The 24,394-nt window shown below is 33.6% G+C and overlaps 2 protein-coding genes across 2 annotated transcripts; both read right to left on the bottom strand.

The window, feature by feature from the left end:
- Positions 1 to 2,555: 2,555 nt before the first annotated feature.
- LOC123684494 (lipase 1-like) lies at positions 2,556 to 9,133 on the bottom strand. Its single transcript, XM_045623780.1, has 7 exons — positions 8,894 to 9,133; positions 6,643 to 6,980; positions 6,252 to 6,498; positions 5,283 to 5,426; positions 5,091 to 5,175; positions 3,702 to 3,844; positions 2,556 to 3,430 (listed from the first exon to the last, which is right to left on the bottom strand). The coding sequence occupies exons 1-7, from the start codon at positions 8,984 to 8,986 to the stop codon at positions 3,266 to 3,268; spliced, it is 1,215 nt and encodes a 404-aa protein (XP_045479736.1). The 5' UTR covers positions 8,987 to 9,133; the 3' UTR covers positions 2,556 to 3,265.
- Positions 9,134 to 12,199: 3,066 nt separating this feature from the next.
- Positions 12,200 to 19,522, bottom strand: LOC123684420 (myogenesis-regulating glycosidase). The gene is made up of 12 exons (XM_045623679.1): positions 19,387 to 19,522; positions 19,085 to 19,213; positions 18,392 to 18,846; positions 16,942 to 17,029; positions 16,729 to 16,883; positions 16,358 to 16,517; positions 14,930 to 15,117; positions 14,015 to 14,124; positions 13,839 to 13,958; positions 13,642 to 13,783; positions 12,675 to 12,837; positions 12,200 to 12,618 (listed from the first exon to the last, which is right to left on the bottom strand). Exons 1-12 carry the CDS (start codon positions 19,403 to 19,405, stop codon positions 12,434 to 12,436), a joined length of 1,914 nt encoding a protein of 637 aa, XP_045479635.1. The 5' UTR covers positions 19,406 to 19,522; the 3' UTR covers positions 12,200 to 12,433.
- Positions 19,523 to 24,394: the final 4,872 nt, after the last annotated feature.

Below are 24,394 nucleotides of genomic sequence, written 5' to 3'. Positions count from 1 at the left end.
GTTGCTTCAGGAAGCTTATGGAGAAGGTTGTGTCGATGATTCAAGTGTTCGCGGATGGTTTCGACGCTTCAAAAGTGGCGATTTCGACGTGGAAGACAAGGAGCGTTCCGGGCGGCCGCAAATCTTTGAAGATCAAGAATTGGCGACTTTGCTTGATGAAGATTCGTGTCAAACGCAAGAAGAACTTGCTGAAGCATTGGGAGTTGACCGAACAACCATTTCCAAGCGTTTGAAAGCCATGGGAATGATCCAAAAGCAAGGAAATTGGGTGCCGTACGAACTGAAGCTGAGAGACGTCGAACGGCGTTTTTTCACTTGCGAACAGCTGCTTCAGCGACATAAAAGAAAGGGTTTTCTGCATCGTATCGTGACTGGTGATGAAAAATGGATCCGTTACGATAATCAGAAGCGAAGAAATTCATGGGGACTACCCGGCCATGCATCATCATCGACGGCCAAGCCAAATATTCATGGCGCCAAGTTCATGCTCTGTATATGGTGGGACCAGCTAGGTGTGGTTTACTATGAGCTTCTGAAACCGAATGAAAGGATCACAGGCGAGGTCTATCGACGACAATTGATGCGTTTGAGCCGCGCACTAAGAGAAAAACGGCCACAATACTCCGACAGGCACGACAAAGTTATTTTGCAACATGACAATGCTCGCCCACATGTTGCACAGCCGGTGAAAACATACTTAGAAACGCTCAAATGGCAAGTCCTACCCCACCCGCCGTATAGTCCAGACATTGCTCCGTCTGATTACCATCTCTTCAGATCGATGACGCATGGCCTGGCTGGCCAGCACTTCCATTCCTACGAGGAAGCCAAAAAATGGGTGGATGACTGGATAGAGGCCAAACCGGTCGAATTTTTTCGCAACGGGATTCGTATGTTGCCAGAAGGATGGGGAAAAGTTGTAGCTAGCGATGGCCAATACTTTCAATAATTCATTTGTAACCATTTTTTCACAATAAAGGCTCAAAATTTGAAAAAAAACGGGAAAGACTTATTCACACACCTTATAATTGACGAATAATGATTATCTCTCTGTATAATTATAAGCAGAATATTGAAGTCAAATGAGAAAAGTACTTCAATGTATTTAAATCACATCCTTTATGACAGATCACGGGCTTGACGCACAGAAGGCCCCGAGAGTGCGTGCATACCACTTTTTTCTCGTTAGTATCAAGGTTCAAAATATTAGTGTCAAAATTTCGGAAAATATGTAGAGTCTTGATCAAGATATTGATATTTTAACTGAGAAAGAAACTGCAACACCCAGGAGGGGCTGTTTAAATTTAAAATTTTTTTTTGGTAAAACATTATTATTCACCATGCACTGACCAAGAGTCAGCCAAAACCCAAACTGAATGTATAGTAAGTGTTTTCGAAAAAAAAGTCTGATGAAGTTACCGATTTTGATTTAGACTTGTTTGGACTTTTCCAATCATCTACAAAAATAAAAAGAAACGAAAAATCATGGAGATACAAAATCAATCAATAAAAAACTGCATTTGCAACCTTATCAGAAATGGCGAGCGACTTTCTAGCCACCCCAGCAACATCAGCCTTCATAGAACGCAACTTTTCGAAAGCTCCTTTGGCAGTCACAAAAAAACCAAACCGATTAAATGAGGAGTATATAAGATTATTTGTGTATTTTAATTCGTGGCTTCAACAAGAATCCTATAAATATAACACAAAGACCGCAGATAGAGGTAACTATATAATATATTGTTGCTTTCACAGGTTTTACTCAATTTCTAAGAAGTTGGAACTTCACTTTTCAAGAAGAATTTTGAGGTGACAAGTTGGAGTTAATTAAGAAAAATATTAAAATAATGTATTTTCGTTTTGTTCTAAATAAATGTATCTGTAGTAGGTACTTAAATTTAACATAAATTCACTAAATGAATTATTTTTTAAACTCTTCAAAATTAATTCGACAAACAGTTTGAATTTTTTAACCAGCAACCATTGTCGAGTTGATTTTACTAGAATTATTTTTCAGGAAGATTGACTTGAGTTTGACTCAATTTCAAGTCAAACTCAAGTCAATTTCAAACATTCAAGTCAAACTTGTGCAACTCTAATAGGGGTACACTGTAACAAACAGAAGTAGGAGAGGCAAATGTTTACAATTCTGTTTTTTTGTAGGCATCGACTGACGATTCTGCTTTATTCATTAATGCGATATCACATTTTAACTCATGAAATTGGTATTTCCCGCCATCTGGAGAGTAAACAGACAACTTGTTGTAGAGTAGATTCCGTTTCGGGAGATTTCTTCATTTATAGAAATTTAAAAAGATATAACAGAAGGTATTCTGGTTTAATTACTTAAAATCTCATCTGAAGAGAAATGAGATAATTCATTGTTTCAAAAAACTCCAATAGTTTCGATGCTACAGATAACATTCTGATTGTGGGTTTCGCCTATTCAACAATAGATGTCACTAATACTGACTCTCAATCGCAAAATTGAAATATATTTTCAAATATCTCCTAAGTCTATATTATGTATTTATCTCAATCACAAAATTCAAATATATTGTCAACTATCTCCTGAGTCTATATTATCTATTTTATTTATTTATCTTTATTAAAATTCACACATAATTTTAAATATCATAGTTACCTATATTGCACAAATCGATCCTTTGTCTTTCAGAGAAAAAGCTAGATTATTCTACAATTTCATATTCATTCAAACTGAATTTTATTTGATATTCCTATTTTTTTTCTATACAATTCAAACAGTTATATGACTTTGTATCTGTATTTAAATTTTTGTAATAATTGTAACCTCGTAGGAACCTACTATTGACGAACTATTTTCAATTTGGATCTTATTAGGTATATCGAGTTTGAAATCAAAAGTTCACAAAAAATCAGAATGGAGAGCACACAAGTTTTGATTGCTAAGTTCGAAATTTCATCATATGGAATGATCACGGTATACGTAGAAAGTAGTAAAGAACATTTCAAAGTCCACTATGTTATTACATTAATTGATGAATATATAATTATTTTCTTAATTGAAATGAAATATTCAATGTAAACAATATAGCTTCTCAAATATTCGTGAATACGAATATTTTCAGTAATTATTATTTCTTGATTCACAAAATAATTTCTTATTTTAACTATATCACAATAACATCTCTCATAACTTAAATCTTCAACAGCCCATTTTCATATCACCATAGACCTATGCAGGCAAAAAGAATTCTACAAACAATTCTTATTTTTTCCGAAATCAGGATTTATCATGACTGTGATGAATTATGGTTTCAATCATTTTTTCATAAGCCAATATTTTTGCGTCTTTAGCCATAAACACATCATAATGATTGAAGGCTTTATGTGGTACTCGATAATTCAAAACCATATTTGGCAATTTCTTTTCGATTTCTTCAACATCCTGTAAAAAAAAATTTAGGGTATCAGGTATTGATTTTTTCATTTCGAGTAGCTATGTTCTATGAAATTTATCAACAACTTTCAAAAAATAAATTCTGTTACCAATTATTATCGAACACTCTCATCTTTCGATTGATATTATAAGACAATTGGTAAAGAATTTAAATCTTTGTGAATTTTTTCTTCAATTGATTTATCATCGAAAACAATGAGGTTCAGAGAAACAATCCAATGAATAATAGGAAATTATAAAAGACTTAAGTGTTAAATACCTTTGGTCGCGACCAACAATCATTCTCGCCCCAAAAATACGAAACAGGGGCAGTTACATTATTGAGATCATATTCTGGAGGGTCTCTTATGCCATATTTCTTCAGATTTTCCTCAGGTCCATAATCAAATCTCCTGAATATACCTGAAATAAGAAATGTGAATTATTGGTAAACTAATGAAGAGCAATAGTTAGAAATAAATATGAGATGAAATATCTGCTTATGAAACAAAATCAATATGGCCAATCAATCTGTTAAAATATATAATTCAGTATTTCAGTTGAAGAAAATCACAATATTATTACGAAAAATATACAGTTAATCAACAATATGTTGAAGTTGTGTTGTGGCCTTGTCTGTATTTTTAATTTACTTTCCACGTCAATGTGAAATGTGAATACAAAGTGAGTTCATAAAATTTGAATGAGAATTGAAATGCACAATTCATGATTGTCAATTCGGAGATTTTATGTCGGACAGTTTTCAGTATTGGTATAAGTTGTAAGAGAACATTTTAAAGGCCACTTCCATGTAATGATCGTTTATAAAGATCTTCTATTATTGTAATTTTTTTCCTAATGAAGTTATAAAATGTATACTTTTTCTGTACCTGATTGAGTATTGGGTTCTCCAATAAAAGGTTTCATTTTGAATTGCTGGGTAGCTTCCGATTTTGAAGCTATAATCTTTTGGCATTAGACAAGTTTAAACTACGCCATTACAAAAAATGAAACGATACACTCTTCAACAATACATAAAAATCATCAGTTCGCAAAACTAAGGCATATTTTTTTTTAAATACTTTCATATATTGTATTGAGTTTATAGGTTCATTACCTCGACTCTTATTCTATCTAATAATAATAATAATATTTAAGGTCGTTGTAGAAAACCTGTGTTCATTGATTTTTCTCCAAATTTCATTTGTTTTCTTTGTTTATTTATAAACTTATTGATTGATTGATTTCCAATAATTTCCAATCTATATTTGCAATTTGTCAAATAAAGTTTCCAGAACATGTGATTTAACACCTTTAGACTTTTTCGTCTGGAGCAAGGAAAAAGATAAGGTCCATGCCAATGCTCTACAATCGATTTAAGACCCAAAAGATGTAATTCGTGAAGTTATCGAGGTCTTACAGCCTCAAATGTGCGAATTTCTCATAGAAAATTTAATGAAAAAGCTATGGTCCTGCAACAGTAGTCATACTTATATGGTGGCCATTTGGCTGATATCGTTCTGCATCGGCATACATCCCTAGTAATTTAAAATGAAATAAACATCCATTGATTTCTCTCAAAATATACTCGTTTTTTTTTAATATCAAAATGAAACATCCTAAAGAGGAACACTTTATGTACAAGTTGATAAAATGGTTATTTGCTCACCTGAATTATACATTTGGAGATAATGCAAAAGCTGCTTCATAGAAGATTTAACTGGATAAACTTCGAACATTTTCGCTACCGTCAACTGAAAAGAAAATTGATAGGCTGAAAAATCAATATAATAGATAGGTATATCATTATGAAAAATGATATTATCTTATATTATCATTATGATATAAGAAATAAACTCACTGATTCTGATTGTTCTATATCTGAGTACCCAGTGAAAGGGTCGTATAATTTACTGCAGACTAATGAAAATATTTCGTACTGACATATCGTTCCAAAAAGTTGTCTTCCAGGTACTGTATGTAGTCCTACAACTCTTGCTCCCAACTGAAATGAGGTGAATAAATTGATGTAATTTTAATGAATGGCAATCGCTACAAATTTGCTATGACGCGTGTATCAATAAGATGGCAAAATTTTGAATACATTTTCTTTCTTCTCGAAAACTTCCCAAACTCAGCTTCACCAAGCTGGGTGCCCCATCCTCGGGACCCGTGGGCCCCGGAACCCCCAGGGATGGAGCCCTAGTCATTTTTCACGTGAAATGGGGGCTTTTTTCGGGTGTCCCCGCTCGGGTGCCATTCCTTGTACCCCTCAGATAGTTGGGACACTGGACGGAGTTTGGAGGTCCATTTGTTGTGCTTCCATATACTTATATGTAGCCTTTATGTTTCTTGTGATCTTCTCTGGGCCCTCATTACTTGTGTCCCTCAAAAAGTTGTATATGGGGTCACAACGAATAGGGCCCCAAACTCTGTCAGGGGTCCCAACTATCTGAGGGGCACAAGGAATGGAACTCGATATAGGTTACCAGAAAATAGCACCACGTTCATATGAAACATGACTAGGACTCCGTGACCCCAGATTTGGGCCCCCCGGAACCCAAGAATGGATGCCAAAAAAAAACAATTCCCAGATTGGTTGATAAATGTGGAGTATTATACTATAGATCAATGCTTACATCTTTTAAGCTAAAGATGCTTATACGTTTCAATTCTTCAATAAATCATCATAATATTCTGCTTCATTATTTATAATGCTTGAAGACTGATTTTCAAATCCTCCAACTTAAAGATTAAATAAATATATAAGTAGTGTAAGTATAAGTCCTCAGTCTCGTTCTCTCTATCACTCATGTTTATTCCTACTTACTTGCAGAACTGGCCATACAGATCCCAGAGATTTCAGAACTATATTGTCTGAGTGCCTTAAGTGTGAACTAGGCGATGTAAGCAAAGCGAGCTGTATCTTCTTATTATATTCTGGTCGTGAGGAAGCCATAATGAGGAAAGTAGCCTCTCCTTGAGATATTCCAACATAAAATAGTTTTTCACTTTTACTTGTTTCTAGGACGTAGTCTACCATCGCAGGCAGATCGTAGTAACCTATCTCGTGAATGCTGAAATAGATGGATAATTTGAAATTTGAATGTACTGACCTGTTGAGTATCCAAATGAGTTATGATAATCATAAAATCACACTACATTCAACCAACTGACTTAACACAGAATTGGTGAAAAAAATAACTTCAACATATCATCACCTCGTATCCCAGAATTTTTCAGGATCTTCATACGGGTCCACGGAAGTATGATTGAAGGAAGCTTGAGTTCCTCTAACATTTCCAAGCCAAACATCGTAGCCCTCTTCCAGTAATAAATAAGGAAGTGAATTTTTTCCTTGGAAATGAATCCAGTCAATCGCAGAAGATTCCAAACCATGTACGAAAAGAATTGGATAACGTTCTTTAGGTTGCTTTGTACTTTGTTCTGCTTCTTCTTCTTCTTGTTTGAGTATTCTATGAAGGCCCAAAATATATCCATCTTCTGTTATTGTATGATGAAGTTGACCTTCATAACCACTTTCATTAATTGATGATAACTGGAATTTTAGAGCAGGTAATCAATGTATGCAAATTAACTTTAATGAGTGAAGTAGGAATTTCATTTTAAATGTTTCAATTATAAATTATTCCATACTCTCCAAACTTATTTTGAAAAACATTGAAAGAATGAGTGTGAGAAACAGTACCTTCGATACTAATTTATTGAAAAATATATATAATATATCAAATATATCATACATAATATTCAAACTATAAAAATTATTACTCCAAATCATGTATATAACAGTTGATCAATGAAGCATAAATTCAATTCAATCCTATACCTATCCCCACGTAAGGTCCCTCCAAAAAATGTTTTCATTGTTTTTGGCTCAGGAAATTCGATTTGCAATGCAAAATTCAGAACACTTTCATTATACGATATTTTCATTCAGCCAGGAATCGAAAAATAATATGTGAACTATTAAGATGAAGCGCAGCAAACAAACTAAAAATGACGCTGAAACTACGTTCAAGTATAGATTACAGTTGTGCCAACTTGAATTAATTTAAATCATTTTTTTTATATATTTTTGATATGAGGTAGATTGTGAGTTAAATCTGTAACCCAAAATCTGTTCATGATTTCAACAATTGGCTTGATGTAGGCTTTTTTTTAATTGTATCATTTGACCTTTCTCCAATATTGAATTTGATGGATAGGTTCAATTATGTTAATAACTCCTCTTGTTTAAGTTACGATGAATTTAAAATATAATTTATTCAACAATACAGCAATACAATAGGTTTTTTATATACCTAGTGAATTACGAAGCAAAAGCATGTACAAGTACTGAACTGGAAACAGAAAAACAGTATTTTAACAAGAATTATGTCTTCATTTAGATGAAACTATGGTTCATTGCATGCCCAGTTAATGATTTGTTTTTAATTTATTCATGATAATTATTTTTCGTGTTTCTTTTATATCTGATGTAATAAATTACTTTTCCAGTCAATTACGAGCTGTTCAATTAGAAAAATTATTGAGAGTTTTTCTGTTGATGATTCCAATTACGAGTAACCAATAAAAAATTGTATTTCTAGATTAAATGGTTTAAATAAATAAAAAATATCTTATTTTCTATTTCTGGTCTGGGAAATGCTACCAAAAGATAGGTTCAAGGAGAAAATTGACAAAAAATTGCCCAATATTCTCGTGACCGATGAAGTTGAGATTTTGAGTGTTCATATGAAATAACAATTTTAAGCTTTGCGAGAAATAATGAGCTGATCACATCATAAGAACAGGGAAGTATAAAAAGGATACAAGAATGGAGACTGTTCATGAAGGGACTAAAATAACACACAATTTCACAGAAAAAAAATTAGAAAATCGCTGATGTGAAGTTATGACCTTTTGGGGCTCGTTCATTAAAGCAACGATTGCACACTTGAAGACAACATATATATTTATGAATAAAGAACTATGGGATCTCCAAAGTTGCAATGAGCGCTCAAAACCTTCTAATGTTAGGTCAGTACTTTCCTCATTTTTCTGCATTGGTCTATGAATTCGGTGGTTCAAAAAGAAAAATGAATTAAATTCATTCATGTATAAAGAACGTTTAAAAAAGAATTTTTTTCGAGCGCTCAAAACATTCTGGACCTGAATTAACAAATAATGAAATAGCCTCTCTACTTACACTTAAATGAAATCGAATGAAGAAAAAATTCCTCTTTTCACGAGTTAATTATTTCTGTAGTATTTACTATGTAAAGAAAAATTTTCAAAAATTCGCTACTGCTGCAAATTAACTTCAAAACTCTTATGGTTTTTTGTTATATCTAGAATGATTAACTAGTGGTAATAAGTATCTGTTTCATAAGGAGTAAGAATGTAAAGAAACTATTATAAATTCATATTTCTTTCTCCACTGACAACAACTTAATTATAAACAAAACTCACCACAACGTTTTCCTTTTCTCTTCTCCTCAACAGCACAACTGCAGTTATTATAACTACAACACTAGCGGTAAGTCTCAATCCAAAAACACCCATTTTTGATAGAACTGGTATAATTTAAACAATAGGTCTATATGGTTTGGACACTGATTGATGTTTACTTCAATTTTCTGGTTTAGTCCATAATGATTATATTCAATGTACCTAAGAAATCTACGGAACAGGGGCGGCGCAAAAGAAATTCTACTTCATTCGAATTCCATAATTCGATAAAATATTGGTATTGGTCCTTCACTGGTTATTCCAACAACAAGAATAGGGGGGACAAGGAGGAGCCCGGGATTTTTTTAAGGGGGGGGTCCAAGATTCCTGGGAGCATTTAGTTTACGTTAAATTCATTTTGTTTATATTATTTGATATTATAAGATGATGTATAGAAACACAAATATGTTGGTACTTTTTAATATTTAAGTTTTATTATTTGTCACCAAAAGTGAATAAAAGAAGAGAATGAAAGGAGAAAGCATATAAATAGAAGAACAAAACTAATAGTGAAATATAATAAATTTGATTTTTAAGGCTGAATTCGAATGGATATTTATTCTAAATTTGTTTTCTTTTCAATTACCTATAGGAAATCTAAATTTTATAGGTAATTCAGAGGATATATTTGTAAACATATGAACCAAAAATTCTGGAAGAATCTTATAGAATTTCGCAACGTGATTCCAGTTCTTTATCATTTCTAATATTTTTATGGTATTGTTTCATAGGTATCTTGGATGAAATTTTGATTCCGAATTCTCCAAATCTGTTTGCAACCATCATATATGATATTTATTTTCAGACTTTTGAACAAATTGAGGTATTCCATGGGATATAAACAATAATATCTACTTTGTTTGAAATATTCAGTATTTGTTCAAGCGCACCCATCAGCAGAATATCGCCAACGCCACTGATTTAATCACCAACTTGACTCACATTATGCCATCACGGTGTCAAGGTAATTATGCAATAGTTTCTACCAAATTACTGCAGCAGTCTTCAGTGATCGAGAAATAAGATTGCAAAAGTAAAATTGCTTCTCATTTATTGATACATTCCTCTTGAAAACTTTTGCAACCAACATACTTATTTGAACAGATGCTGTCCATGGTAGTATGATATGACTGTACATATTCAGTCATGATATTGAATGAATTAACAAAGGAAATAGGTTTCCTTGAACTCTAGTATTATTGAACAGATATACATTCTCTATTCACCCTTATTTCGTTCGAATCAATAATTTTGTTATTCATTCAAGGAAGATAACAGATAATTGATGAAAAAAACATCTGTTTCCGCAAATTCAAAGCTATAACAGAAAAATTTTGAATTTTGAATGGATTTATCAATTCGCCAAGCTTGTAAATGGTTATTTTATATATAAAGGGAGGGCCAAATTGGATACTTTTGAATGGGAAGTCCTAATTCTATACTAGATTGACGAAAACAGATGTCGGTGTCTGTTGTTCAATTTTCATACGAAACTTGGCGAAAAACCGCAACTCTATAGCTATCACCGTTACATAGTTAGAGGGTGTTTTTCGAAAATGTTTTTGTTTATCTAGTTGGTATAGAAATAGGACTTCCCATTCGAAAGTATTCAATTTGGCCCACCCTGTACAGACAACATTTCAACCTTATTGGAAATATTAAACAAAAATCGCATTTTAAGCATCGCTAGATAGATAAAAACAACGGTGAAGGTTGTAAATAATTTTATAATAACGAGTCTTTTTAGGTTCAGCTGATTTCATGACCTCCATGCTAAAGATCAATTCAACTAATACCCATAAATAACTAGATAACATTAATTCATTTTGTTGGATAAACTATCATTCCGTATGCATTGGGCGAGAGGAATATTGTAAACATCATTCACTAAAGCTCATAAAGTTCATAATTTCTTAATGTCGGTAAAAACGAGTTGGTAGCTCATGAAATAAAAAATCAGGTCACTTGAGACTTGAGAAGTTTGAGCAGTGCATTTTGTATACATATGTCTACGTTATACCTAGACCTTAAAAAATCAAAAAAAGTAAAAGTTCTTCCATGGAAAGTTTATACCTTTCTTTCGATCGATATAATTACGTAGACCACGAAAATGCTTGAAGTTGGGCGATTAAAACATTAATTCAGAAATTATTGGTAATAAACTGAAATTTTAAAGAAAAATTAGGTAATTTTTCCCGAAACTTTATTTTCTTCTGGACTAAAGATACGGACCTGAAAGCTCATCATGTTCTAGATCATAATTCCATTTTCGCAAAACGTTTTTATTTGAGGGGTCTGTAACAGATATTTTAGGAGATATAACAATTTTTGTGAAGAAATTCAATTTTTACTGATTTTTCCGAAATTTCGAGTCTAGTTTTCTCCCAAACGTGAGTTCTACGAAAAATCGGAGAATGGTGTGGAAATGAGCGATCTCTAATTATCCAAATTCCGTTCTCACCCAAAAATTTTTATGTCCAAAAATTTCACTCAAATACATTAAAAAATCAAAAAAGGTGAAAGTTCTTTCATGGAAAGTTTATACCTTTCTTTCAATCGATATAATGCTTGAAGTTGGGCGATTTGAACATTATTTCAGAAATAATTGATAATAAACATAAATTTTTGAAGAAAAATTCTGTAATTTTTCTCGAGGCTGTATTTTCTTCTGGACTCATGATACGGACCTGAAAGCTCATGTTCTATATCATAATTCCATTTTCGAAAAACGTTTTTATTTGTGGGGTCTGTAACAGATATTTTAGGAGATATAACGATTTTTGTGAAGAAATTCAATTTTCACTGATTTTTCCAAAATCAAGCGATCTCTAATTATTTCGTTCTTACCCAAAAATTTTTATGTTCACAATTTTTAGTCATACATATTGAGATAACAATATTCAAAAATTCATGTCTGAATATATGACGAGTATTTCAAGAAATTAATTTCTTACAGTTATATGTGAGTGTTTAAATTGTAGTGACTCTGTCTGCCCGTGAGGTGGCGTTATGGGTGTCGCTGTGTTGTAGCAGAGTCACCTCTCCACGATGGTTAGGGAGGGTATCTTTCACAGAGATCGCTGGATTGCCTAACTGAAGAGTCCAAAAGCGATCTCGGGATGAAATAAAATTTGGCTCCAGAAAGACTCGCTAAAAAATTATCTCAATTAAACTGGAAATCGGTCTCATTCTATTTATCGTATCAATTCGAAAAGAGATGAAAAAACGTGAAGGAATATTATTCCCCTTGAGTGATACTAAATTTGATTCAATAAATATTTTATTCAAATGAGATATAATTACATTTTCAAAATTTACAATGGAATAATATTACGTTTAATATCACGATCGAATCATATATATTTTCAAACTGAGTTCATTTTTTGTTCCACCTTAGATTTTGAATGATTTATCGATTGCTCAGAATCTTATACAATTTTAAGTATTACAGACGAATTGCAATGCTCATGGTGAAATAAAAAATATATAAAACCTTCAATTTTACAGTCGTATAAAGAAGGGCAGTACATTAATAGGGGCGGCATATCGTTTCAAAGTCCTCCTTCCTGCATATACAGTGTGGTTGTTTCCATCTAACCATCTACCTCTTGGCAGGTAAACGTCCCTTGATCTCGCACCTTGATCCAAAACAGGAGCAACTAGTATCTTTTCACCCAGCAGAAACTCTAAAAAAAGGTATTTTTTGAAGTTGAATCTCTTGATTCAATCGATAGAAACTCACCATCATCTACTCTAAGAGCAACAGGATCTGTTGGATCAATCCACCAAATTGGAGGATTCACTGGAGTACCTTTTAGTGTTGAATTCCTCATTGCGTCAACGATTATATCAGCATACTTCTCGTGGAGATCCGTGAAATTTCTAACAATTTCTGTTGCATTGAACTGAAAAATATACAGATATTTTATCTCGTCTTGCTTGAAAAGCCTGCTAAAAAACATGACATGAAAGAGTTGATGGAAATATAAGAGTCAGGAGATTTGCGCTCTTCCAATTCTTTTAACTGCAATTTTGTCGTGATCAAAATATACATATAAAACTTTTTTTTTGATTGTGTAAGCTAGCCGTAGCCCACTCTATATTTTCACTTGATTGTGTCAGAGCCTACTGTAACCTTTGTGGGTTGTGGTCCTTATACTGTGACTAAAGTAGTTCACGGCCAAGGACAATTTAGGGAAATAACAGAATGGGATAAAAACACTTATTCAATTTATTTACAACCCACTAAATATGTGTGAAGAAGATGATAATTTGTCTAATCGATTCTTAGTGTCGCTGGTCACTTGGGTCGTTGCAGGTACTTTTTCGTCGGTCTCCGGAACATATATGAAAATCTTTAATCTTCTCGTTGTCGGTGCAAGTGTTGAACATATGTTGTAGTTGTAGACTGTTGTGAACTCAATTGAATTATTCGCCCTGAAATGCCGAGTTTTATGGGCATTCAGGCTGTTTTCCATTCGACCGTTAGCAAAGCCTTTCTACGGATCCCTTAGGGGTGTGGCTTTGATAATCCTAAGTTTGTACACTGAATTCTTCAGTTCTCGGACTTAGAATATTTTCGAAGGAATCGATAGATTCCCTACACCTTCATTGTATTTATCAAAAGGTTAATTGATTGTAATAAATTTGTTTTGATTCGTATTTTTCTAGGACAAAACTCAAAATTTGAGGTTGTTTGGTGAACTCACCGAAGCATCAGCTAATTCCCATGGCAAGTAACTGAACTGCATAGCTGGCATGAATGTATTGGCTTGGGTCCATCTTACCAAGAGTTCAGGTGTCGGAATATTACCATTATAACCATTTCCACCAATCAAATCGGGTAGAACACTAGAAACAGAAAAACAATTGATGATTCACCTCAAGTGAAATTAGTAAGACTTACAAGGTGTATCCAATCATATTGAACTGGAGCAAGGAATGAACCAACGATCTCAAACCATTATTATTACCCCAAACTGAATCTTTATCAAGCATTCTTACGAACACTTGCAGATTTTGGGTCCTGTAAAAGAGGACTTGTATTTAGGTGTTCGATGAAATATATTCACTTCTTTTCACCTGAATCCTGATCTGACTTCAACAAGACCTCCAAGCTGTGAACACGCTGTCAGATAAAGCCTAGTCCAAGAATTTGGTTCGTCATCATAGGTTGTATTGAAGATTGGTTTCTGAAAATATCATTTTTTTAAAACATAAAAAACCTGTAAGCTGAAATTTCAGAGTGATTTACATAGATGGAGGGATTTTCTACGCAATTCTTAAGTGTTCCCAACATGCTTAGCTTGACCTTATCGGATTATTCAAATACACAATGATATTTATTGAAAATTTATATGATATTGAATAAGATCTATTCGAATGATTCTCGGTTTCAGTTTCGAATTTTAAGTACGAAGAATATTTCATGTTTCCTGTATTTACATGCCTAAACCCAAGCTTTGGCATCTATGCTGTATCCTTCCTCTCGGTTTGTACAACGTTTTTCTCAAATAATATAACTTTCAATTAGGCTTATCCAAAAAGTTTCTTCGGAACTTTGAAACTGCGAGATCTAAGAAGTATCTGGATCTCAACAAGAATATGCTACACCTCTTCACTGTATTCCTTATAGGGCATTGTTGCCTCAAGATAGCACATCATGAGGATGACGAGTGCAGATTCTGGGGGTAGGAGGTAGAAACACCGGATCAACTGGTGACTTGTAGAAGTAAGAAGGTAACGTTCCTAAAGCCATCCGAGATACTGGAGTTCTTTAGAACTCTGGAATTGAAAGGCAAGCTGTAGTCTTGGATGATTAATGGCAAGAACTGCTCTGATGACCATTAGATTGCGGTTCAATATAAGTACCTTAAATCTCTATCTAAATCTACGCTATATCACTGATTTCTTTTGAATAGGTTAATAGGAAGAAGAATAACTGAAGATGAAAATAAAGAAAAACTGAAGAAGTAAAATGGAATAGGTAGTACTCACATTTGGAAGCCAATCGTTTTCACCAGCATCGCATTTGAAACCATCAATGCCATGAAGATTATGGATTCTCAAAAGTCTGTCCACGAACCAATCTGAACCATGCGGATTAGTGAAATCTATAACGTAAGATGAATTGCCATTCCACCATGAAGTTACTGGGTTGCCAGTTGAACTGTTGACGAAGATACCTATAAAAGAAAGGATATGTCAATTAAACAGAAATAATGATTCTGCAGTAAGTCGTTTAGTGTACTAGGGGCATATTATGGTTGACATAATGGTCCATCTCAACCTACTATTGGTAAGATAAGTAAAAGAATTCGAGGAGACTGGATCTGTTACTAATGTATCAAGTTCCATACATTATCGAAATGCATGCTCGACTATTGCTGCTGTAAAGCAAGTGTTGAAGCAGATCGATGTTTATCCATTCCTGCATCTACATCCTCATGAGGTACAGTTGACACAAGAACTAAAGCTAGCTGACCATGGAATGCGTAGACCATATGCTGATTGGGTGCTTGAACAACAACTTTTGGATGAAGATATTTCGCATAAAATTTTCGTCCATTTCAGTATCGTAATGAGTTTATTACATTACTAAAAAAGTGATGTATTTAACTCATTAACTCAGCATTGTTGCCAGTTAAATTTTTCGCTTCGTGGTTATCTACACTGACTTCCGATTCTATCAAATTTCAACACACTTCAATTGTCAATATAATATAATTTGGACATAGTGAAATGATTTGCAACATTATTTGCAATTTCTCTTAATTCTGGTATTGTTAAATCGATTTCGTCAGACATAATTCACGAATTTAATGCGTATTTATGAATTATTTCAAAATTAGAACAGTACGACTTAAATTCAAATTCCGTAATCTGTCAATTTTCGAAACAGTCACACCAAGTGCCAAGATACAATACAAAAGTCACTAGGATGTATAATCTGAATTTTGCGTTGAATTTCGACAATATTTCACAAAACTTGAGTGAAATAGAGAAAATATCGTCTAATGCTCGTTGCAGAAGGCAATTCTAACACTCATTTCAACAAATTTCTCTTTCGTGTTGGATTAGGAGCCCATTCTTCAACTTCTTTTATAATATACTATTAGCGACGAAGCATATTTTCATTGGGTGGCTATGCAAACGAGAAAAATGGTCGCATAATGGGACTAAGAACATCCTCATGTAACTGCTGAGAGGCCATAAAAACCACAAAGAGTCACTGTATGGCGTACAATTTCGTCTGGTGCAGTACTTCTTTGAAAATAGGTCTGGACCTTGAAATTTCAAGTTTCTACATTGTTCTGCTCGAGTATCATCGATTTCACGGCCGGACCCGATTGAACAGGCACTATAAGCATGATAAAAGCCTTCGGTTCGGGGAACGACCGCTCAAAAATATGAAAGAAGACTCACCTCGCCTTATACCATTACGAACTGGGGTGGAACAGTCTGTATTGACAAAGGGATGTGTCCATAGAGTAGCTCGGAAGCCATGTTTGTGGATGAGGTCAACAGTTTCATTTATTGAACGGAACCTTGACTCTGTGTCAAATACTTGATCTCCATAACAAACCTGTAATTGTTTAATTTTAATTGATCGCTTTATACATGAGAAAAAGATATGGATGGATAAAATAAAATTACTTAGCAAATCTTAACCTCAAGGTCGTAGGTGGAAACGACCTATGGCCTAGCCGCTGGTACGACCTTAAGGTAAACACCCTGAATTGAAGCACTGAAATACTCAAAACCATTTCAGTCCATCGATAATTTCAAATAATTACCTCCCATTTGTCATCAATCTCTATTTGTCCTTTTGTAAACCCGTGTCTGTATATGTCATTCAAGAAGTCCCGTACACTACTGTCATTGATTTCTGCTTTGTATTTTCCCCAAGTTGTCCAAATGGGTTCTCGAACCATTCGTGTGTCAGGAAGACCTGTAAGGATAGATGAAAATGAATGAGATCCAATTATTTTTGGTATTCAACCTCTTACTCTGTGGTTTTCCTAAATAATGTTGGACAGCAAACATATGAGCATCCCTAGAATTGTTTTTCGCAGCTATACTGTACGCCAGGAAATTCTGAAAAATGAAATATAAGTAATTTCTTCAATTGAAATAAGAACACTAAGTTATAGTCGCAGAAACTCAATAGTAATATTTAGGATAAGATGACAAAGTGCTTATGTAAGATACGCCGGTCATTGTAATATTTGGGATACACAACATATATTCAAACATTGAATTGTTCAAATACTGATTCAGTGAAGTTACAGCAACATCAACAAACTCAACACATATAGTTCATTGTCATCAAAGAATATTCACTTTACATCTTGATATGGACTTGTGAAGCAATCATAATAAAATATCATGAAAACATCACACTCCGTTCCTGCTTGAAAAAGTTTCTGTAGATTTTGATCATTTCTGAAATATCTTTGTAGCTGCCATAGTAGCCGCTATTAGTGAAAGAACGTGCCGAGAGTGATTTCAATGCTTCAAGAACGGAGATATTGACGTCGAAGATCAGCATGGCGGTGGAAGAAAGAAGGTTTTCGAAGATACAGAATTGGATTCATTACTTGATCAAGACTCATGTCAAACGCAACAAGAATTGGCAGGATATTATAGAGTGACGCAACAAGCCATTTCAAATTGCCTGAAAGTCATGGAAATGATTCAGAAATAAGGAAATTGGGTGCCGTACGAGTTGAAGCCGAGAGATGTTGAGCGTCGTTTATTTGCTTGTGAACAGCTTTTTGCAAGGCAGAGATTTCTGCATCGCATTGTGACTGAACACGGAAAATGGGTTCACTACGATAATTCCAAACGCAGAAACGGGAAACGGGATATCCCGGCATTGTTTCCAGGTCGACGTCCAAACCGAATATTCACGGTTCCAAGTTCATGCTCAGTATTTGGTGGGATCAGATGAGCAGAGTGTATTATGAGTTGTTAAAACCGACTTAAACAATCACAGGCGATCGTTATCGAACGCAGTTAATGCGTTTGAGCCGAGCATTGAAAGACGAACGGCCGCAATACAACGAGAGACATGATAAAGTATTTCACAGCTTGACAATGCTTGACCCCATGTTGCGAAAGTGGTCAAGACATACTTGGAAACGTCCTACCTCACCCGCCGTTCTACAAACGTTGCTCCCTCGGACTATCCCTGGCTGAACAGCACTTCCGGTCTTATGAAGAAGTAGAAACTTGGATCCATTCGTGGATCGCTTCAAAAGATGGCCAGTTTTTTCAACGCGGGATTCGTACGCTGCCCGAAAGATGGAGGAAAATAGTGGCCAGTGATGGACAATACTTTGAATCATAAATGTAAAATGTATAACCAGTTTTTCACAATAGAGCCTCGAATTTCGGAAAAAAAAACAGCGGAAGCAAATTTGTACGCCTGGTTTGGTATCTTATGATCTTACTTACATGTGTTCGGTTATAAGGATCATAAGCTCTACTCATGAAACAAACTTTGTCTTTCCATCCATTATTCTGGTCAACAAAAAGAGGAACTGTACTGTTAACCCATACCAAACCTCCTTTGGAATTGAGCCAGTAAGGTTCAACAACTGCTCCATTATCTAATTTCGAAGAAATGAATGGTCGTGTTCGTAGTTCCAACTTTTCAATGGGCCAAGAAGTGTTAAAAGTCTCTGGCCCTCCAAACCATGACACAGTGGTAGAATTCAAGTCGAAGCAATCAATGAAAGCTATTATGGAATTGTTGAAATTGAACCATTCGATGTTGAAACTTTCCTGAAGAATTGTAATCGATATGGTGAAATTCTTGGAGTCTGTGAAAGAGCAAAGGTTGTTGGAACATCCTTTGGGTATGAAATGTATGTTCCTTCCAATATGGCCTGAGAGTTTCGTCTCATTTCCTGGAATAAAACAAGAATGAATCTCACAAAATATCGTCACTAGTCAGTAAAAATGTCAAAAAAGCACCAATAAGTTGTCAATTAAAATTCTAGATAACGAATGGAAGTACACATAACGTAAATTGTAAACATTTCAGGCGGTCCAATTTTTTTTTCTCACACGATTCCGAGGGTTCATCTTCATAGAAACTAATAATTATATTCATCACAAATAAGCTCAGAATTATTCATAACTTACCAACAATGAGATCTACAAGCATTCCATCATTTTTTACATATGTGATTCCCAGCTTAGATTGTCCATCTCCAGACTCTATAACCTCACTATACTCAGTCCTAACTGCGGCCGTCAGGCACAGAAGGAATGCTAGTACAAAAAACATAAAGGACTTAGTTCGTGTCTTTATCAAAAAACCAATCTTCAGGGCCACATGAACCTCTGAACCAAATTGAGGTAAAATCAATACAATAGGTACGAATTGTTAACTAGAAAAATTTTGAACTGCGGTAGAAACCGACACTTTGGAATGGTTCACTCACCTATGCATTTGAAAATCATCCTAACCTTTCTCAGGCAATTTTAGATGATGCTTTGCTTAAATATTGTTCGGATACTTCAATAATCTTATCGATTGTTTTATGTGTATTATCGAGAAAATAACAGGAATAAAAACTAAAAATTATACCAAATTTTCAAATGATAAAGATGATAAGAACTATACACAATAGGAATATTAGGGAGGTGTTTGTTTTCATAACTACCACTTGTAAGATTACTTTTTTCATTTGATTTTTGTTGTGTATGAATCACTAATCCGATACATGATAAGTACTTGAGAATGAATTTCGTGCAAATTTAATTAAATTCATATTTTATATCTTAACTCTTAACTTAACTTCTTAACATTTCTTAAGCGCATCCACCTAAATTTATGTAGCACAGAAAACAATTCACGATATTGTTATTTCATTTCCAGCTCAAATTCATTGAAAATTGTGGATTTTATATATATTTCATTCAATTTATATAATAGTAATTTTTTAGTAATATTATATTTTCCTTTTTATGATTTATATTTTCATAATACAAGTCAGGCTTCATTAGTCTACCAAAGGTAGAAGAAGCATTATGATTTCTCTGATTTCCAGTCGGTGAAATCATCGATTTTTATTGGGCTTTCACATAATTTCCTTTAATAATAATCTACATTGTAGAAGGTAAAAATTTTTAATTAGTTTTTTTTTCATAGCTCTTTCAGTTTTTAAGATATTGAGATTGAATTTTAAATAAAGTTTAAGTTTTATGGTTTGCATTATCCACAATGCCGAGTGATTGTAACAAGCTACATTAAGACGTTCGTTCAGGGGTCAAGCCCTTTTTCGCCCCGTAAAATATTTCGTAGTACGCCGATGGTGGATTCTTACATATGAAATGAATTCCATAAATTTTTGTTTGTTATAATTTTTAGGCTTTTGTGAACGTTATCGAGATGAAAGTGAAACCTAAAAAACCTATATTTCAAATTTGATCTTAATATATCAAAAATTGAAAGAACTAGGTATGAAGAGAAAGAGGAAATAGTCCGGTAAAGTTCATTGCATAGCAATACGTATCAGAATACTGGTTTATCGAATTTTGTGGTATGAATATGCCACCACGATTGCAGAAAAAATTCAGGGAACATATCCTTTTGAAGGTTAAAAAGAATTCACCAGAAGCAAAACAAAATTGAAATATTCTTCACCTTATATATGCCTATTCCTTATTGTTCGGGAATTCAATATTTTTGCATTTTATTTGTACATGATACAGTAAATATAAAAATTCATGAACAAATTATTACCATCAAAAAATACATGGCTTGTCAAATGAATGTGAAAACATCATAAAATATAATAATAAATAGTCATACACATATTCAAAATTGAATAACACAAAAATTGGGTACGATGTCACAGTTAACTTAAAAATTCGCTCAACTTGTATATAGTATTTTCTAAAAGTAACCCCTTCACTCTCCTATTAAATACCGATGCACCAAGCTGTTTGAAATGGTTTGGAAGCCTATTATATAGTTTGAGGCATGTATGATTGGGACCTTGTTGGGTTTTCTTTATCCTGGCATAAGGAATAGAGAAGTTGTCCTTTTCGCGAGTGTTATATCCATGATAGTCAGAATTTCTGATAAATTTGTCCTGTTTGTTGTGAACAAAGTTAACACAGGTAAGTATAAACATTGATGTTATCGTCAGTATTCTTTCCCTCTTAAAAACATCCCTACAGCTTTCAGTGCTCTGCATCCCGAATATGGCTCGGACAGCTTTCTTTTGCTGAATGAGAACTCTCTCAGCTTCTGAACTATGACCCCATATGATTATGCCATACACAGCTAGTCCATGGAAGGATGAATAATAGACCATTTTAGCAACCCCCGAGTGGGAAATTTGTCTTATTCTTCTGATCATAAATATTGATGTTGATAATTTATTACAGAGATTAGTTATATGGTTTCTCCAGCTCAAGTCCGACTGAAACTCCAAACCCAGATACTTAATAGATGAGGTGTTACAAGTTTATTGCTAAACATGATCTTCTGTGTTTTTGACGGATTCATCTGCAGGCCATTAGAAGAAAACCAGTTCAGCGCTTCCCTTTCTGTGGTTTTTGTTTTCTCATATAAGTTTTTCCTAGAGTTCGACTTGTTTAAAAATGAGGTATCGTCGGCGAAACTACACGTTTCATCTGACGTTACATGGTTGAAAACATCATTCAGAAACAAAATGAATAAAATCGGACCCATAATTGATCCTTGAGGAACACCTACCTCCACTCTCAGCAGAGACGATACCTTCCCATTCCACCTCACGGCCTGATACCTGTCTGACAAATACGATGCGAAAATTTCCAGTGCCTTTCCTCTTACGCCATAGAGCTGTAGTTTTTCCAAAAGAAGTCGATGGCAGACACTGTCGAAAGCCTTGCTCAGATCAACACATGACATTTCCACCTCTTCGCCGTTGTTATATGCTTCTAAAATTGTTTCAAGCACGTCGATCATGGCTGTAACTGTTGAAAGATTTGGTTTAATATTTGAATGAAATATGAAGAGTTGTCAACCCTACCGTATAATAATTTACTAATTCATTTATTTCATATGAATTGAGATATACTGTGAGTAATAACTAACCTAATTTTTTATTTCTAGAATCAAATAAGGCTCGTTTTTCGTTAAAAACTTTATATCTTCCGATCGAGGTCAACTGATATTGATATCAATCGGAAGCTGTTGAAACTAATGCAATATGTGAATAATAATTCTCAGTGGAATTTTTCTATGTGTAATTTCCAAGATCAGATAGTTTCGTCGGATTTTCTTCAGAAGAATCTTTTTCCTTGTACCTATGTTATTTTATTTCTACGGAAAATAAAAACCGACAAATAAATAATTAATCTACAAAATACGATAAAGTTCTAAGTATAGTTGGCGAAATGATATGAAATACGACTCATACTTTCGGTGCCTTAGGATGAGTGAATAAACAAATTTTGTCAATATCATTTGTGAAAAGTGAGTGGTTACCAAACACAGCCCAGAAAATCAGGTAGGAAAGATATGCTTTTCAAAAGGTGCAAAATCTTTTTTCATTGAAACATTATCTTAATTCGTGCTTTAATAAATCTGATATCGCTGATTAAAATAATTACCTTTCTTATAATAAATATATGCAGCGTATCCTATTATTTGATATATCACAATCCATATATTCCTGTTTGAAAAAAAACAGTAGAGGGATATGGAGCGTAAAGGGTGTGGAGTGTAAATTCAAAAAAAGCATAGGAAGACCTGCTTCCCTTAATAATAATTAGTAAAAGAATAATGGTCAGATTGCAGTTACTCTCTAATCACAAATTGTAAATTATTTTCTAATTTTTTAATAAAAACGGCATTACAAATTCTACTTTTAGCCACATCGCTGAATAGGTAACCGAATTACCTTTCATTTGATGAATCACAATCTGATTTAATGATTAAATGATAGTTCCGTTTAATTAGTATGAACTGAAATATGTAAATAATTTTTACTTGTTTCTTGCTTTGATTCTAATATGTTCCATTTAGTTCAAGATGAGTAAGTTGATTTTTTTATCGAAATGTATTGCATGTTGTTAATTAAACTAAAAGTACCTAAATGTAATACAGATCCGACCCAAAGAAATTTGGATAAGGGTTAAAATCACTTGAAAATCAACTTAGAATGACATCGTATGATATATCGTTGAATTCAGCGTTAAAAGTTATTTCGAAAAGTGTCATAAAATATGCAGGTCCGTATTGAAAATAATGAGGTTGAGGGTGGCCCAGGGAATACGAAACGTTGGATACGAAATCTGATTACGTCAAATTGAGGATAATTTACTGTCGAATAAAAAATTCCTGAAACATTTTTTGATAATATTTGAAATAAAGTGGGAAAAAAGAAAAATCAAAATGACATAATTTACTTTTCCTATGATATCTCAATAACCGGCCCTGATAATCTCGATTTGTTTGAACTGCTTGACAATGCTCCTTTGAATGCAACTTTTTCTCCATTTGACCGACCTTCTAACTCTTATGGTTTAAAAGTTACCAATACAATCCCATTGAAAAAGTGGCCACCCTGTATATATACACTTTTGAAAAAATTAAGTAGACGTAGGGGGTGAGAAATATCAAATTCAAAAAAGCATACGATAAATTGCTTTCGAAAGTAAAAACCGTCGGATGCGAGAATGTTCCTTAATAATTCTTTATGCAAGAATTATTGACCAGTTACGTTGCTTTTTTGGCACGCTGTATATGGAAGTATACCCATCATGTGCGAAATACCTTTTCTGATACTTACACATTACAAATAATAATAATAATAATAATATAGTTTATTCTCGATAAACATCAATCACAGAGGCGTGAGCCTGTACGTGATTTTTAATACAACTTATAAAATTAACCATAGCCAATATAAAACATACAAACTTAATAATAATTCTAATGTGACAGGAGTAAAGCTCCAAGAATTTTCCTTGATCATATCATGCTATACGATTCTATCGGAAATAATATTCGGATATATTTGTTCAGATAACACTATTCTGTTATCATCGATATGGATTTAATGTATTTACATTGATTTATTTGATTCATGCAAAAGTGAATGAATTAGATAAAATAGCACGAGCAAGTTCTCAATAAATGGATATTACTTGATATTATAGATAATATCTCCTTGAATAAGTACCTGAAAAGTGTGAAGCACTTAGATTCATGTAATGACATGGATCTAACTAGGAGGAGATTCTAAAAAAGGGATTTCCAATAACAGTTTTCATTTTGAAATTGAAAAACCATATATTTTAAGAGTAATCAATATAGTACATTAATTTCATTAAATCAAGTATATTAATTTCGTCCCTAAATTTATAACTCTTGAGATAAATCGGGTTCTCAAACGATGTTTTCTCTTCTATGATATAATTCATGAAAATAGTTTTCGAAAAAGAAGAACA

The sequence above is a fragment of the Harmonia axyridis genome, chromosome 7 (genome assembly GCF_914767665.1).
Source record: "Harmonia axyridis chromosome 7, icHarAxyr1.1, whole genome shotgun sequence".
Lineage (NCBI taxonomy): Eukaryota > Metazoa > Arthropoda > Insecta > Coleoptera > Coccinellidae > Harmonia > Harmonia axyridis.
Note: the sequence above shows the minus strand (reverse complement) of the source record. Positions and strands in the feature narration are given on the sequence as shown.